The sequence below is a fragment of the Pongo pygmaeus genome, chromosome 1 (genome assembly GCF_028885625.2).
Source record: "Pongo pygmaeus isolate AG05252 chromosome 1, NHGRI_mPonPyg2-v2.0_pri, whole genome shotgun sequence".
Lineage (NCBI taxonomy): Eukaryota > Metazoa > Chordata > Mammalia > Primates > Hominidae > Pongo > Pongo pygmaeus.
The window spans coordinates 73,072,380-73,088,183 of record NC_072373.2 but is presented as its reverse complement, the minus strand read 5'-3'; the positions used below and the strand labels follow the sequence as shown (position 1 = coordinate 73,088,183).

The following is a 15,804-nucleotide window of genomic DNA, read 5'->3' as shown; positions in this document are numbered from 1 at the left end:
CTACTCAATATGTGGCAGACACTGTTCTCGCCACTTACGTGAATTAACTTATTTAACGCAGAGTGCTCAGGGGCTCATCATATCACTATTTAATTTGGCTCTCTTTTGCTCTAAAAATCAATAAATCCTAAACTAAGAAACAGATCAAGAGCTTGGACCAAAGGTCAGAAATCAGGCCAGCTATCTCTGTATAGGAAGACAAGATAACTTAGGAAAAAATAAAGCAGTTCTCTCCCCATCTCACACTCTGAAAATCTAGTAATCGTCTGTAATAAATTTCAGTGCCTGTGGCCAGCATACACAGGAATTAGGATCGAAAAGGCACTTCACCCCTCTGTTGACTCCTAAATCACATTTCAAAGTAATGTGCAAATATGCTGGAAAATTTCCCCACACAACCCCACCCATTCTCCTATCCACTTGCCCAATCACCAAGCCCATCTCTTTAGTGTACTTGGACTAGTATTGTGTGTGATATGCCTACTGATTTTTATCTCATTAGATTGTTCATGCCCCAAAGGGAAAAATCATTGCCACTTTTATATCACATCTCCCAAATACCCAATTTTCTCTGATGCTAGTTATGGATGTAGCATTTATCTGTTTGTAGCAGTGCAAGCAGAAGTGAGTAACTTTTTCCGGACTATCTCTGGCATGAGGAAGAGATAGTTACATAGAAGGAAGGCAATACAGCCACAAACAATGGGTGGGGAGATGCATTATTCCACCAAGCCAAAGTATATCCTGGGCTCAAAAAGAGCAAAAATTCATGCTTTATGAGGATGGCAAAGATGTTCCTATTGTTCCAAGAGCACTGAGGAGTTGGAGTCAGAGTGCTAGTCTGTAGCTAGTCTCGGCTTCCCATATAGTAGTCTCATTACCTTGAATTAAGTCACCCCACATCTCTTGCCCTTCCCTGTAAAGAGAAAATGCTAATGCTACCATTCATCTTTCCTACTTTACAGGGAAAGTGACAGTAACAGTAAGAGCAGTATTTTTAGATATGAGTGGTAATATTAGAACTGATAGAATAGTAGTTACAGATGCTTGGCAATATATAAGAGCTTTATAATCATATTATTTAAATCACACAAACACCCTCTGGGGTAGTTTCTGTTGTCCTCCCCAGTTTATATGTGAGAAAAGTGAAGCAAGGAACAATTACTTTGCCTAAGGCTACATGGTGACATGATATGTGAGTGGGAAAACTGCGTGTTAATTTCCAGTTTGTGATATTAGCACATAATTCTACAGTTCCTCTGGGACCAAGTGAGGAAAGTGAAAGCTGGTTGAAAAGTGTGAAGCTATCACAGAAATGAGCTATTTCAACTTCCCTTTCATTCCCCTAGGTCATTCCATTTGCTGCTGACTGTGACCTGGATGAGTGCACCTGCCGGGACCCCAAGGCAGAAGAAAATCAGTAACTGTGCGAACAAGCCCCTCCCTCCACTGCCTCAGAGGCAGTAAGAAAAAGAGGCCGATCCAGGAGGAAACAAAGGGTGAATGAAAAACAATCATGAAATGGAGGAAGGAGGAAGAGCATGAAGGATCTTATAAGAAATGCAAGAGGATATTGATAGGTGCCAACTAGTTCATCGAGTAGCCCAAGTAGGAGAGAATCATAGGCAAAAGTTTCTTTAAAGTGGCAGTTGATTAACATGGAAGGGGAAATATGATAGATATATAAGGACCCTCCTCCCCCATTTATATTCCATTAAATCCTATCCTCAACTCTTGCCCTGCTCCCCACTCTACCCCCTGCCAACTATTCAGTCCCACCCAACTTGTAAACCAATACCAAAATACTAGAGGAGAAGTTGGCAGGATACTGTTAATACCCATTTCGAATGGATTGTCATCTTTCAGAGCTTGTCTGCTCTTAACTGGTTCTTTTTGTTTTTGTGTAGTTTCTCTTAAATAATGAAGTTAGTTATTCTTTATAAGTATTTAAACATAATTATATAAATATATTATATATATTATATTTTTTGCTGTTTACTAAGCTAAAAATTATTCATTGTTCCACACATGCTGCTGTGAAGTTCACATTCAAAATGAATGCTGAGACTTTAAGGACAGAAAGGCAACTTATTTTCCCATCTTTCTATGGATGGGGATTGGCAGGCTGAATGGGAAGTACAGAAGGAAAGAGAGTAATTAGATGGAATTCTGGATGCTAGTATGTAAAGCTAATCACCTTTTTTTTTTATGACCTGGGAGCTGGGCCCATTTTATGACCAAGGAGATGGGGAGTTGGAATGGTGGTACTAAGAGGCATAGGAAGTTGAGTGAGAGTACCATTGGTGATGGGTCCAAGAGAACTAGACTATGATTCTTGAATATCTGTCCACAAAGAATTTACTAACTTGTGTCAACTTCTCAGAACTCCCAATTGGAGTTGGTGAGACCCAGGATTTTCTGCACGTCCATACATGCCTGTTCCAAGTGTGGCTGTCAGCTAGTCAACAAGTTTGTACTATGGCCCATTCTCTGATCACCAGGATTACAGTAACTCACACACTCCTCATACTTGGCCTGTAGTCCTACTTCTTGTTAGAAGTCTCCAAGTCTGGCCAGTCACATGACCAAGTGTTGATTTTTCTGGGGGAAAAATGTTATGGAAATGATACAGGGGAAAGGTGGGAGGAGATGAAAGAACAGGCAAGAGCTGTCAGGGTTAAATCCAGGCCCAGGCATGAGAATGGAAGTGATCAGGGAGACTCGGTCCTTGTTCCAAGTCTCCAAAGAAGACCGAAGTGGGTCCCTTGAGCAATGAAGAATCTGAGATAAATTCTCTTCAAGTATCATGTACAAAATCTGTGAGCCAGAGATTTTGACTTGAGCAAGCTATGGAAATGCATGGAGCAAGGGTGACACTCTGTGGGGAGACAGAAGAATTTCAACTATTTAATGTCCATTTTGTTGTTTTTACCCTTTCTTATCCAATAGATGGACTGCACGTGAAATGACCACATTAAGCCTCTCTCTATTTACATCCCAGGCTCACTGGGATGTGGTCTACTGCAGTTACATCTTCTTGTAATGGTTTCTGGATTAGACCCTAGGGAAAGAGAGTAAGGAGCCAGTTTCTGTTTAACATTCTAGTTTTACTCATTTTAGGAAGGCTGTGAGGCTTGTCTCCCTTAAAGTTTCTTCTCCAATGGAAACCAAGAACAGACAAAATTTAGAGCTCAGCTGTGGTCTCTTCCAATCTTCTGCTCTTTTGCTTTGACCACAGTTTTTCTACTCTTCCCATCAACACTAGAGCAATGGCTGTGCAAATAGGAATAGGAAATACTACCACAATGATAGAAATATTATCCGCACTATCACGTAGGGAAGAACAATATCCTGAAAGGGAATAAAACATGAATAAGGTGATATACCCACATTAATCTGTAGGTTTGTGGAATGAGGGTTGCAAAGCTATTGGGGAAAGGAAAGAGCAGAGTTCACCCATTCAAAAAAAAACCTTTTGTCCTCTAATCTCCAGTGTAAAGAAAATGTAGTTCAGATACCATTCATTGTCTTGGATCAGGCTTAGTGCCCCCAAGAAGACAAACATATTTATTCTTGGCATTCTGATAGGCTTCAATATGCAAAGGACAATGGAAAAGTTTAGACACTCTATTTTCAAAATTTTATAAAATTGTTTTATTGGGGAAGATGTCCAAATTGCTGGACGCATTCTAAGTTCTGCCTTGGAGAATCCTACTTTGTCTGAGATTGAGGCAGAGGAATTGTTATCCTGGGCATTACTCAGCTCAGGAACATGGAGCCTGTGGCTCATGCCAGTGTGTGTCTTCATGCAGTCTCTCCACAGGAGCAACAGTAAGAACATTTCTGTTTTAAATTTCATTTTAAAATATTTTATTATCTGCAATTCACCACTGCTCTGGGAAGGCAAAAGGAAAGTTCCTGTTGTGTGTGAAGAGTCTCTTAGGCTATAAGGCTTCCCAGCCATAGTCAGCTGTATCTATTCAGAGACAGCAGGTTCTTCCAGTCTTTGTTCCTGGGACCTGATGTTTTGAGCAACTCAGGTCACTGATAAAGTGGAAGGACTAAGACACTGTGCTCACAGATCCCAGCAACATCAACTCACACACACTCCATGTGGTGGTCCACATTCTGCTACTCTTATCCACCCATGTGGTCATTGAGAGCCTTTCTCAGAGACTCTTCTGTGTGTTTGATTGTGCCCAGGTGGCCCAGGGCTAGCTGACTCTAACAACTAGCATCACAGCCTCCAATCAGAAAGGTAGGTAAGGGGACAGGGTGAGAAGAATGGGCAGATACTGACAGAAATGAAAGTAAAGGGATTGTGAAAGTAAAGAGCTCTTCCTGATTCTCATCTTCTCTTTTTTCTATTACAAGGCATTGAACTTGGCACTTCCTGTATTCTTTGTGATCACTATTGAGTGCATTAGTTAACATCCAAGGGGATGGCTTGATTGGGAATGTAGTGAAAGGAGCTGATCTACTGTATTGTAATGTAAAACAGCTACAGCCAGTTATTTTGTTAAGATTATAAGATGTTCATTAAAAAATCAGCACACAAAATATGAAGTGTCTTTGGTGTCTGACTCTTTGTTTAAATCATTTCATCACTTTCTAATCACTTTCCATTGTCTTGTGCCAGGTCCAGGCAACAGTCATTATTTATTTGATTGATTGGTCATTTCTTTTAGTCATTTAAAAACCATTTGTTAAGTAAATAGGATGTGTAAGGAAAATAAATATGAAAGTTCATAAGAAGACATGGCATATATGAAAGTAGAATGTGAGGTAGGAATGTCAGATGTCTCATGAGTTTTGAAATAAACTGTAAGAATTACTTACAGTTCAGAGGAAGTAGGGCTCATTCCTGGATGCCAAAGGTAGGCAGCATTTGGAAAATGGTTGGGAAGGATGCATATGATCTGACAGGCAGAAATGGGAGTGGGGAGAGGAGAGTCCAGGCAAGGTAAACAACATGGTTGAAGCTGTGGAAGTAGGAATGGGATAGGCTGTGCATTATGGAACATCAGTGAGGCATCCAGCTTAGCTGGAAGGTAGAACTAAGCTAGCATGTACCATACATTTGGTAAATACAGAATCTTACTTAATTCTTACAACAGATCTGCAAATAGCATATTCTTACTTCACAAATAAGAATGCTAAGCCACAACCTGGTAAAGAAAGTTCTTCAAGGTCATATGAAGGGAGTTAGCCTGGTTCTGTGGGACACCAAGATGTTAGAAGGTAAAGAAAAATGGTGATTAATAGGATGGAGAGAGGTGAAAAGAAATGTCAAAGATGATGCCTCTGCATTAAATACACAATCTGAAAGCTTATCAGCCCTCACAGAAGAGGGAAGCTGGCAGGAGCAGGCTTTTAAAGAAAGAGTATTCATTTGCTCTTTCAATAAACTCGGGTTGAGGGCCAGATAGGAAATGCCATCTAAAGCAATGTTCAGAACCCTAGAGGAGGCTTCTGCAGTTGGGGCTAGTTTGCAGAGTTTTCTGACCATACCAGTCACCACCTGGCTACTGGAAGGGCTGGGCAGATATCTCAGCACACCTATGAGCCATTTGGAAAGAACTGTGGAATGGACAGTTGGAAATGTGAGCTTGGACTTGGGAGAGAGGTTTGTGGTTAGAAATAAACATTTGAGACAGAAAAAAAGCATTTTCTTTATGGTTTACAAAATGCTTTCATATGATTTATGGCTACCCACAGGTTAGGCAGAGCAAGGACAGTTTTTTGTTTTGTTTTGTTTTGTTTTCATTTTACAGATGAAGAAACTGAGTGTCTGTGAGGTTATAGGAAAATTTAAGTTCACATCTCTAAGTGCAGGTTGGGGTGGGAATCCAAGTTCTCTTTCCGCAAATGTAATGTTTTCTACTGCACAGTGTTCAGCCTGCTAGGCCCAAGAGTGAACCCAGATCCATTTGCAATGGGAAAGTTTAATGTCTTTTTACCGGTTTATGTTTCAAGGTGCTCATTGCTTTCCTTATGGCTTTCTTAGTAGCTAAGCCTATTTTCTCTCCTGCCTGTTGTTCATAGCAAATGGTAGGAAAACTGAGGGCAAACCTTCTTGAGCACCCTTCCAGGGCCCTCTCCTCATGCCAGGCCCTGAGTATAAGCAGATGCCATTGCATATACCAGTTAGGCCAGCTGGACAGAAACGTCTGGCAAGGCAGCCTTTTCCTTAATAGCTTCCCTGGGGAGAGTCCTGGACAGAGACTTTGGAGCTCTGGTTTCCATTGACTGACAAACTTAAATGACATGATGAGTCATCTGTCAGCTGGGAGACTCACTACGCTTAGATTCAGGCCATCCAGATGATGAAGGGCTTAGGGTAGGGTTGGGTGAGGTAATGAGAAGGGCTCCAGGGCATCTCTGAAGCTGACTTTGGGTCATTTCTTTCTACATCGCTCCAGAAGGACCACTGAAATACTTTTAGTATTTCAAGTTTCCCAGTGGTTAGCTCAGAAGAAAAGGGTGGTGGTGGTGAGAATCTCATATCCCATAATGGTCCCTGCCCATAAAAGCTTCTACCTGTGCCTGGGATATTTGGCCTGGCAAAATACAAGACTAGTTTAGAAAATAGATGGTTATTCTCAAGTCTCCCATAGTGTGAGCCTACCTGAGATTGAGTACAGAATTCAGCCTGGTAGTTAATGCACTATGGTGTGTGATTTGCCACATTTGGCTCCTTGCTGAAGATGGTTTGTTTTTCATTTTTTAATCTGGTCCTGCCACTCAATCTTTAGGTTACATTGCTATGAGTTAGCAATGATGAAGTACATTCTTGAAAGAGATCTACAAGTCAAATTTGTATTCCAGGTGAGTATAATAAAAACATCTCTAACCCCTGAAAAATAGTTCCGAGTAATGACAATAGTTCACATTAACTGCAATTTGCTAATGTTCTACAAATTCAATTTTCTTCTAAGGGTAATTTAATACAGACAAGCTTCCTTTTCTTTGTCTTTGTCTACACAAAAGTCAAATATTCAAATGCAAAAAAATAAGTAAAAAAAGGGACAGTGTTGACTTTTTAATGATTACCAATTATGTTGCGTCAATGTGCCCTTCTGAAGGCAATTGCCAGTTTAAAAATGTTTATACACATAAAAGGCTGTTAAAGTTAGAGAATTTCCCCATACCACAATTTAATACGTGCAACTCAAAGTACTTCCTGAATAGTTAGGCAAGTTATCTTAGGGTACAAATGACTTCCAAGTAATGACTTTGTAGGTAGCGAATCAATAACTATTAGAATAATCTGTAAGAAAATTTCTATTGCTTTTTAGAATATCCAAGTGGTCTTCACAATGGGGAAATATTGCTTATTAACTCAACATTGTTCATGCTTTCTCTACCTTGATGGGTGACCTGGCACAGGGAGGCTGGGGGCATGGATGACTGAGCCTGGACCTAGAAAGTCAGTATGTAGGATGTATTGGTGACTTGTGATCCATGGGCAGCAGCATAATGATCTGCCAGGATGACAACTACAAAATTTCAAGGCTGACAAATCTAAGTTTGAATTCTGGGTCCATTACTCACTACATAAGTCATCTAGTTACTGAATCTCTCTAAGCCTCAGTTTCCTAAATACCTACTTTTGCAGCCCCATACCCAGCATAGTGTTTAAGAAGTGCCAGACAGAAAGGGGTTAAAGAGGGATGGATGGAGATTATATGTATAGATTATTCTCTCAAAAAGTTTTCAGTTGGGTGTGGTGGCTCACACCTGTAACCTCAGCACTTTGGGAGGCCAAGGTGGGCGGATCACTTGAGGTCAGAAGTTCGAGACCACTCTGGCCAACATGGTGAAACCTCCTCTACACTAAAAATACAAAAACTGAGCCAGGCATGATGGCACACACTTGTAATCCCAGCTACTCAGGAGGCTGAGACAGGAGAATCGCTTTAACTTGGGAGGCAGAGATTGTGGTGAGCTGAGATTGCACCACTTCATTCCAGCCTGGGTGACAGAACAAGACTCCATCTTAAGAAAAAAAAAAAAAAAAAAGTTTGATGGTGAAGAAAAGGAAGTCAGGGGGGCGGGGGAGTGGAATTGCCCTTTTGTGGCTTCGAATTCTCAAACACCATGCTTCTCTGACATTAGAGAGACTACAATGTGTGCCATCATTAGTTACGTTCTCCAGGACAGTTAAAACAGATGGAGACTCCCAAGTGGTTTGGCTGCCAGGAGATGTTCTATCCCACTGATTCAGAGAGAAGCAAAATGGATCTGTAGGGTAAAGGTGGTAAAGCATGGAGCTGAGGAAAAGGAAGCAGGCTAGGGGAAAATTTTGGAGTTGGCGGAAATGTTGGTTAACTCAGATGGAATATGCCTGTAAAATTGCATTAGCTACGTGGAACACTGGTTATTTCCTTCAAAAGACAATTGAATTGCTGAATTTATCCAGTTATACAATAGCACAGTCCAATGCAACTTTCGACAATGATGGAAATGTTCTACATCTGCATTGTCTGATGTGGTAGACACTAGGCACTACAGGTTGCTATCTAGCCTTTAAAGTGACCAATAAGACTGAAAAACTGAATTTTAAATGTTACTTAATTTCAGTGGTTTAAATAGCGACATGTAGCTAGCCATGCCACCAGCCAGTACAATTCTGAAGTATTATGCACATATATAATTCAATTTGCTTTTTAAATCATGCTACTTATATCTCATGGCTACTGTAATGTTACATCATGCTTAGGTGGATATTTTGGGTTATATTATTCTAGTTTGGAAAAATACGTTTACTAAATCATCTACAAATTATACATCCAGACACCTGAAACCATAAATTAAAAAACAAATAAAAAGATCTCTTACTGGCTTGTAGCTTTCATAAAGCCATCTTTTAGTGGCTGAGATAAGTGGTCATGCCTGGGACCCTAACTTTGGGAGGTCAGACAGTGACTGGAGAGCAGTGCAGCACTTAATATAAGTGAGACATGAGAAATATTGAGAGAGGCACAAAGAAGCCCAAGATGGAACATCCAGAAAGTGGCAGAGCCAGGATTTGGATCCAGTAGTCTGGTTCTAGGGTTTGTGCATTAACCCACCATGCTCTATTACGACACTCCATTTCCTGAGAAACCACACATATAAAGCACCATACTTAATTTTGCGGGTTCTTAGGCTTGAAAGGGTCTCCAATAGTCCCTTATTATTCACTATAACATTCCTTCCAGCGAGTTGTCCTGCTTCATTATGAATTCACCTCGTATCAAGAAACTTGCTATTTCCAAAAACTATGTGTTTTATATCTGGCCTTCTCTGACTTTAATGAAGTTAAAAATACTCACATAGCTGATAATATCATTATTTTAGCCAATATGTTTTTGTTGAACAACTATTACATCCCAGGCACTAGGGATACTGTAGTGAGTAAAACAAAGTTTCTGTCCTCAAGAAACTTGAAGTTGAAGGAGATAAATAATAGGCAACAAATATGTTTGCCAGCTGTTGAAGATTGCTATGGAAAAAAAATGCAGTAAGTTGGGGTAAGGAGTTTCAGGGCTGGAGAGGAGCTAGTTCACATAGGGAAGGTCCATGGATGCTTCTTGGAGATGTGAAGGGAGTGAGGAAATGAGCCAAGTGACACCTGGGAGGGAGAATGAGCCAGGCACAGGAAACAGCAAGTGTAAGGTGGAAGAGACCTTCGTGTGTGCGAGGAAGACCATTGAGACTGGTATGGCTGGAGCAGAATGAGGGAGATAGGTGAGGTCAGAGAAGTATGGAGGGGTGGAGGGGACCATGGAGGGTCTTGTTAGCTATGGTAATGACTCTGGCTTTTACTCAGAGTAAAATTGTTTTCTGCAGCAGTTTCTCTGTACTTGTACATAATCCATGCATATCCTTCACGTCTTTCACATCCATCATCCTCCTTTTCATCTGCTGTGCTCTCACTCTGGCTGGGGCTGGCATCACTTCTGGAACAGGCCATGGTAAAGTCTCCAAGCAAGTCTTCTTCACCTGCCTTGTCCCCCTCTGATCCATTCCAGCACAGTGAGTCCACACTGTTCCTCTGAAAGCACAGCTCTTGTGGAGTCACCCATTACTCATGGAAAGAGTTTGCTGTCTCTGTGTGTCCTTAAGGTTTGAAACTTAAGAGACCTTTTACACTGCACAGCCAACCTTTTACACTGACCTCCCCCTACTTCTGAACAAATACTCCATACCCTTGCCAAAGGTGATACCTCCCCAGTCCCTGACGTTCCCATTTTTGTGCTTATGTTATTTTCTAACATGGAGCGCCTTCCCTTCTACCTTCATGTGGCAAAAAACTTGCTCATTTTTTTCAATTGCTTCTCACACATCTCTAATCTCATGAAGACTTTCTTCATCTTTCTGTTTGATGAGATTTAAGGTTCCCATTACCCCATTGTCCTCTTCTAGGATAATCAATATATTTGACTGATATTTTATTAGATGTGTGTTCTTGTCTTTCCTCACTATTCAATTGTAACCTCTTTAACAGCAGGTGAACTTGGGGCTCCACTAGGCCATTTGATGCCTTTTGGGAGAATTGGAAAAAGGCATCCTTTTATCTGAGTAAAGGCAAGTCAGCATCAGAGACTATGGCTTGACAATCCAGGTAGCAGGGCTGGATTTCTGGACATATTCACTCCTTGGACCAGGCAGCCTTGGGCAGGACACAACCTCACACCTTTATGTGGCGGCTCTGAAAACACTGTATTACCCATTTTTGGATCTCTGGTACTGCCTTACATAGTGTCCTGTCCTGCCCTAAATAAAACCTTGAAATATGTTGAATTGAATTTCAACTCTGTTTTGATGCATGTGAAAACCAAAAGAAAAGAGTATGTTGTATTTGTGCATTTGGGGTTGATGGGTGGGTTCATCTGTGGACACTAGAGCTTTATGTTTTGATCACTTCTTGAGCAATAGTTCAAGAATTGATGGTAGTGCAAGGCCAACATAGAAGACTGTGGGTTTGGAGTACACAGCAGCAAAATGACTCATTCTCAAGTTGATCATTGTATTCTGGACTTGAAGGTCAGTTTTATGTTGAGGCATGCTTTTGCCCAGCTAATAGATTAATGAGTGTGCATAAACATGTCAGGTGTGAGTAGTTCACGCGGATGGGGAAAAAGTAGCAACTGTCGATCAAGCAAGATAGAGGGTCTAAGAAGCAACTTGTCCTGAGATCAAGTTGGGAGATCTTGAGCAAATTAGTTAATGGCTTGAGACTCAATGTTTCCATCTGTGAAATGGCAAGATATTAATAAATTCACAACTTACTTAAAGAATTGTTATGCAGACTTACCACAATGAATGTGAAGTGCCTATCCTGGAGCTGGCCCTTCAAAAATAGTTGTTTTATGTATCAATACCCTAAGTAAACAGAAGTATCCCTGGTACAGAAAGAACCAAGAAGAAACAAAGTAGTGGAGATGGTTATTGGTCAGTTTTTGAATTCCTGTGCACTTTCTGTCCTGGGATATACATTGTTTTAACAGGCTCGTTAATGTTTCTCTCTCTCTCTGTCTCTCCCCCTCTCTCACACATGTGCAGGCTCACATACAATTAAGTGTTCTATGAACTTTTGGCTACGCTTTAAGTATAATTTCATTTAAAGCCATGCCATGTTCCAGCTTGAGGCCACAGATTTAATAGAATGTGACCTTGATTCCAAGTTTTAAGGGAGGAAAAATGTTTTACAAACTATGTCAGCGAGAGTGCAATTTCTCCACCATTTTAGAGGGTCACGCTAATGCCGGAGCATGTCCTGGGGCTCTGCCTGGGCAGCACGCTCACTAATGAGCAATCCATAGCCACCCTTCATAATTTTAGAGTTAGACAGTTTACCTTCATGTAGGGAAGAGTGCTCCAGGCAATGGTCATTGCTTGGGGAGAGTAGCAGAGGTTCTCTCTGGGTGTAAATGAAGTCCCTGGAGGTAACAAGGCATTTTTGTATTTCAGGCCTTGTCTCTCTCAAAGTGATCTTTGGTAGACATTGCAGGCACTTATGTATTCATGTGTGCTCATCCAGGGAGTACAGACTTCAACATCAAGGCCTAGTTGGAATCCTAGCTCAGGGAGACCTTGAGCAGATGACTGAGTCTTTTAGGGCCCATTTGTAAAGTTGAGGGATAAGCTTAAATTTTCTGGGATAGTATACATATTCAAATGGGCAATCTAGTCATCCTCGAAGGCATCTGGCACAAAATGCTCTGCACAAGATTCTTTCCCTAGTATAGCTGGAGCTAAAAATATACTTATTAATACATATTTGATTACATTTTAAATTCTTAAATACTTAATATTTGATTACATATTTATTAATAAATGGATTTTGTTCCTTCTTCTTCTGTGAAGTACTCTACATCACCTTATTAGCATTTCATAAGTGCTCAAAATCTCACCACTTGTTTCTAGTTTCCATTCATGCCACACGTTAGACATGAGTTTCCTCTAAGCTAGTTAAGGCTTAGGGTATGATGAAATAGGACAGAAGAGTTAGTCTGGAGAAAGGAACTTAGGTAGCAAGACTCGTCAGTGAAGTCAAGTTGAGATTTTGGCAATATCTGTTTTCCAGGCTCTTCAGGGGGCCTCCAGGTCTCCTTCCTCATTGGCTCCCTGGCCAGCAGCTGATCTCACTGTTACACTCTTATCAGAGTTTCTAGGAATCTCCTGGCTAGTGAATGCTTCGTTTAACCACTGGGCTCTGACACCCGACTCTGCCTTGACCTCAGGCTTTTTTGTACTCTCTAAATCCAGTTGCCTGTGCCATGCCAGCCCCAGTCCTTCCATGTATTTATGGTCTAGTCTTTTCTGGATCCAGCATATTTCCAGACCTGCCTCTTCAACTCACTGTCATCTACAGTCCCACTGCTAACATATGTCTTCTGTTTGATCAAACTGTGAGGTCTCTGAGACCCCAGGGCCATTGACACAGTTAAAATACCGTCTTAGAGGAGGGTAGGGAGCAAAGAGAAAGCCAGAAGTAAACTTCTGCAAGGAAGAACTTTCAAAGTCCCTTCTCATACCCTAAAGAATGTTAGTGTCAGAGTTTTCAGGGCAAAAAAAATAATTTGTAGATCAAGTCTCTTTTGGCTCTTTGAGGAGTTTTCCAAATTTCTTCTGGGAGGCCCCAATTTCTGTGGCTGGAGTATGGAAACCCACACCTGGGAGGCCTGCTTGTCTTTTCCGTGGCTGTCTTTATCCTGAGCATTCCTGAGAGGTACAGATAGTCCCTGCTAGTGGCCTGGCCCCAGGTTCTGTGGGAAGGAATGCAGCTACACTCAGACATTCCAGTTGCTGCTCAAACCCAGTGGCATTTCATTAAGTCCTGGGCCACTCCTTCTCTCTTTTGAGTGTTTGCTGGCTTGCCGTGGCAACCAGATACCCTTTCTTTATGTTCCCCCCACTTTGCCCTACTCTAGTCAGCTCCATCACCAACACCTCTATGTGGGCATTTTCTGATCCCCTCCTAGTTGCCAAGGGACATAGAAGCTACAGGGTGAGGATCAAAACATCTTCCTTCATCGGATACCCAAAAGTGAAACTGTTTGGAAGATCCAGAAGTCTGAAGTGCATTACACTGACCTTCCTGGTCAGGAGTTACCACGGTGTACATCAAAATGGGTGTGGTAGAATGTGTCTGTCCTCTAACTGTATAGACATCCCAGTAGCTGGCCAGGCCAGGATGATAGTTACACATTGTAGGTTAAGCCAGTATAGGTTAAATTTCAGTGAGCTCAGAGATGGGAGGAGTTCTGGAGTTTCTGTTTCTACCTATGCCAATAAACACATATCACCAGGAGCCTTGAAAGTGCACAGGCCCAGAGCCATAGTCGTGCCTCCTCCATGGCAGGGACTGCCTCTGTGCTAATCACCTGGATGCAGCAGCAAGGCTGGGAAATATAAAAAAGATTGCTACGTCTTGTTTGTTGGAAGGCTTCCAGTTTTGCTGTATGCAAGAACTGTGTGCATTGCCTCCCTCCTCCTAGATTACAAAACAAACAAAAAAAGCATTTAATCAAATTTTGCTGTTAGTTCAGTTCACTCACCATGTTGAACTAATGTAGAAGGGAAGGTGATTTAAGTGAGCAACACGGCAGCATTGCAGAGTGGTACAAAGGGGATATCCTAGCCTCCCATGCTTAACGGGAGCTTCCAGCTGTATGGTCTTAGACCAGTTAATCTAAGTCTGACAAAAAGGAACTGAAGTTTGCAACATCTTATCTGTAACATGTAGATAGTGGTAGTATCTTTTCATAGGGTTGTTCAGTGATTTAGACAAGAGATGCTATGCAAAAGTGCTTATATGGTGCTTGGTACATAATTCATCATCAATAAACATTAGTTGCTGTTAAAAACAATAGCACCTTCGGCAACAAAGAAACCTCACATACAATGATCAAACCTCTTAAAGGAAGTTCAATTTCAGATTGAAAAGATCTTTGGCACATAAAAAATGATGAGCAATGGAAACTTGGAACATATTTTCTTGCTACCCTACCCTGTTATGAAGAGAAAGCAACTGGGGAAGGATAATGTTGGTGAAACATGTGGTCTCGTTTCAGTGTCTAAGGAACACTGAAGGGGATTCTGGAGTGATAATATTAGTTGAACACCTACTAGGCGTATTCTTGCCACTGCACTAAGTAATTTCAAGAGTCTTATCTTGTTCCATCTTCAGACTGCTTGTTGCAGTTAGTAAGCTACTGTGTCATGGCTGAAACCCATCCTCTGTCCTCTGCTTCATGATGCTGCTTTTGGAACACAATAAACCAGTTCCTTTTTATCAGTCAGTCCATGTTAGATTTTGTTGATGGGGCCATCAGAGGGAGACTGGAAGGAAGAAGGGAGAGGGGCTGGTGCCTTCCTGTTGGCAGGATGTTCAACTCAGCAGCTTCCAACCAATGGCTTCTCACAGGGGCAACAGCAGTGTATTCCCGGCTCTTTCATCTTTGTGCATTAAAGAACCAGCCTCTGCCAGGCACGGTGGCTCACACCTCTAATCCCAGCACTTTGGGAGGCCGAGGCAGGTGGATCACTTGAGGCCAGGACTTCAAGACCAGCCTGGCCAACATGGCGAAACCCTGTCTCTACTAAAAATACAAAAATTAGCTGGGCATGGTGGTGCCCAGCTACTCAAGGAGCTGAGGCAGGAGTATCACTTGAACCCAGGAAGCAGGAGTATCGCTTGAACCCAGGAAACAGAGGTTGCAGTGAGTCGAGATTATGCCACTGTGCTCCAGCCAGGGCAACAGAGTAAGACTCTGTCTCAGAGACAAATAAATGAATAAATAAACAAAATAAAATAAAGAACCAGCCTCACTATGTTCTTCCAAAGAAGTCCCAGCACCAGGCAAATGACCCCTCTTTTTTGAGGGAATCTAATTTTTAGTAAACCAAATTCCTCCCTTTGCTCTCCCAGCCCTAAAGGTTGTGGCTGCGTCCTGCAGTTAGTATTAATACCTCTGTACTTTCTCAGTGTTTCAGATATTTTTGCTTTGTTTGGTTCTCCAGAACCTTTTCACCAATTCCTGATATTAAATTCTCTCTGTCAAAGTCTTGACTGGAGCCTTACTGATACATTGCTCAAGTGACAGAAACAGATGGAGACTGAAATTTTTCGTCTTCTGCCATCTAAGATACCAAATCAACACTGTTAGGACTTAAAAAAAATACTGATTTATAAATAAAAATGGCAGCTCAGAAAACATAAGGGAAATGCTATGAAATTGATGTATAAGTAGTGGGGTTAGCAAATCTCAGACATGTAGTTTGTTCTCACTGTATTTCCATTTTCAACATGTA

The 15,804-nt window shown here is 41.5% G+C and overlaps 1 protein-coding gene across 1 annotated transcript in view; it reads left to right on the top strand.

Annotated features, from left to right (window-relative positions):
* Positions 1-4,562, top strand: part of PAPPA2 (pappalysin 2) — a 405,697-nt gene extending 401,135 nt beyond the window's left edge. Inside the window, exon 23 of the mRNA XM_054455365.1 lies at positions 1,350-4,562. Within this exon, the coding sequence (XP_054311340.1) occupies positions 1,350-1,424 (75 nt within the window). The 3' untranslated portion in view covers positions 1,425-4,562. The remainder of the gene's footprint in view (positions 1-1,349) is intronic.
* The last annotated feature ends 11,242 nt before the right edge of the window (positions 4,563-15,804 follow it).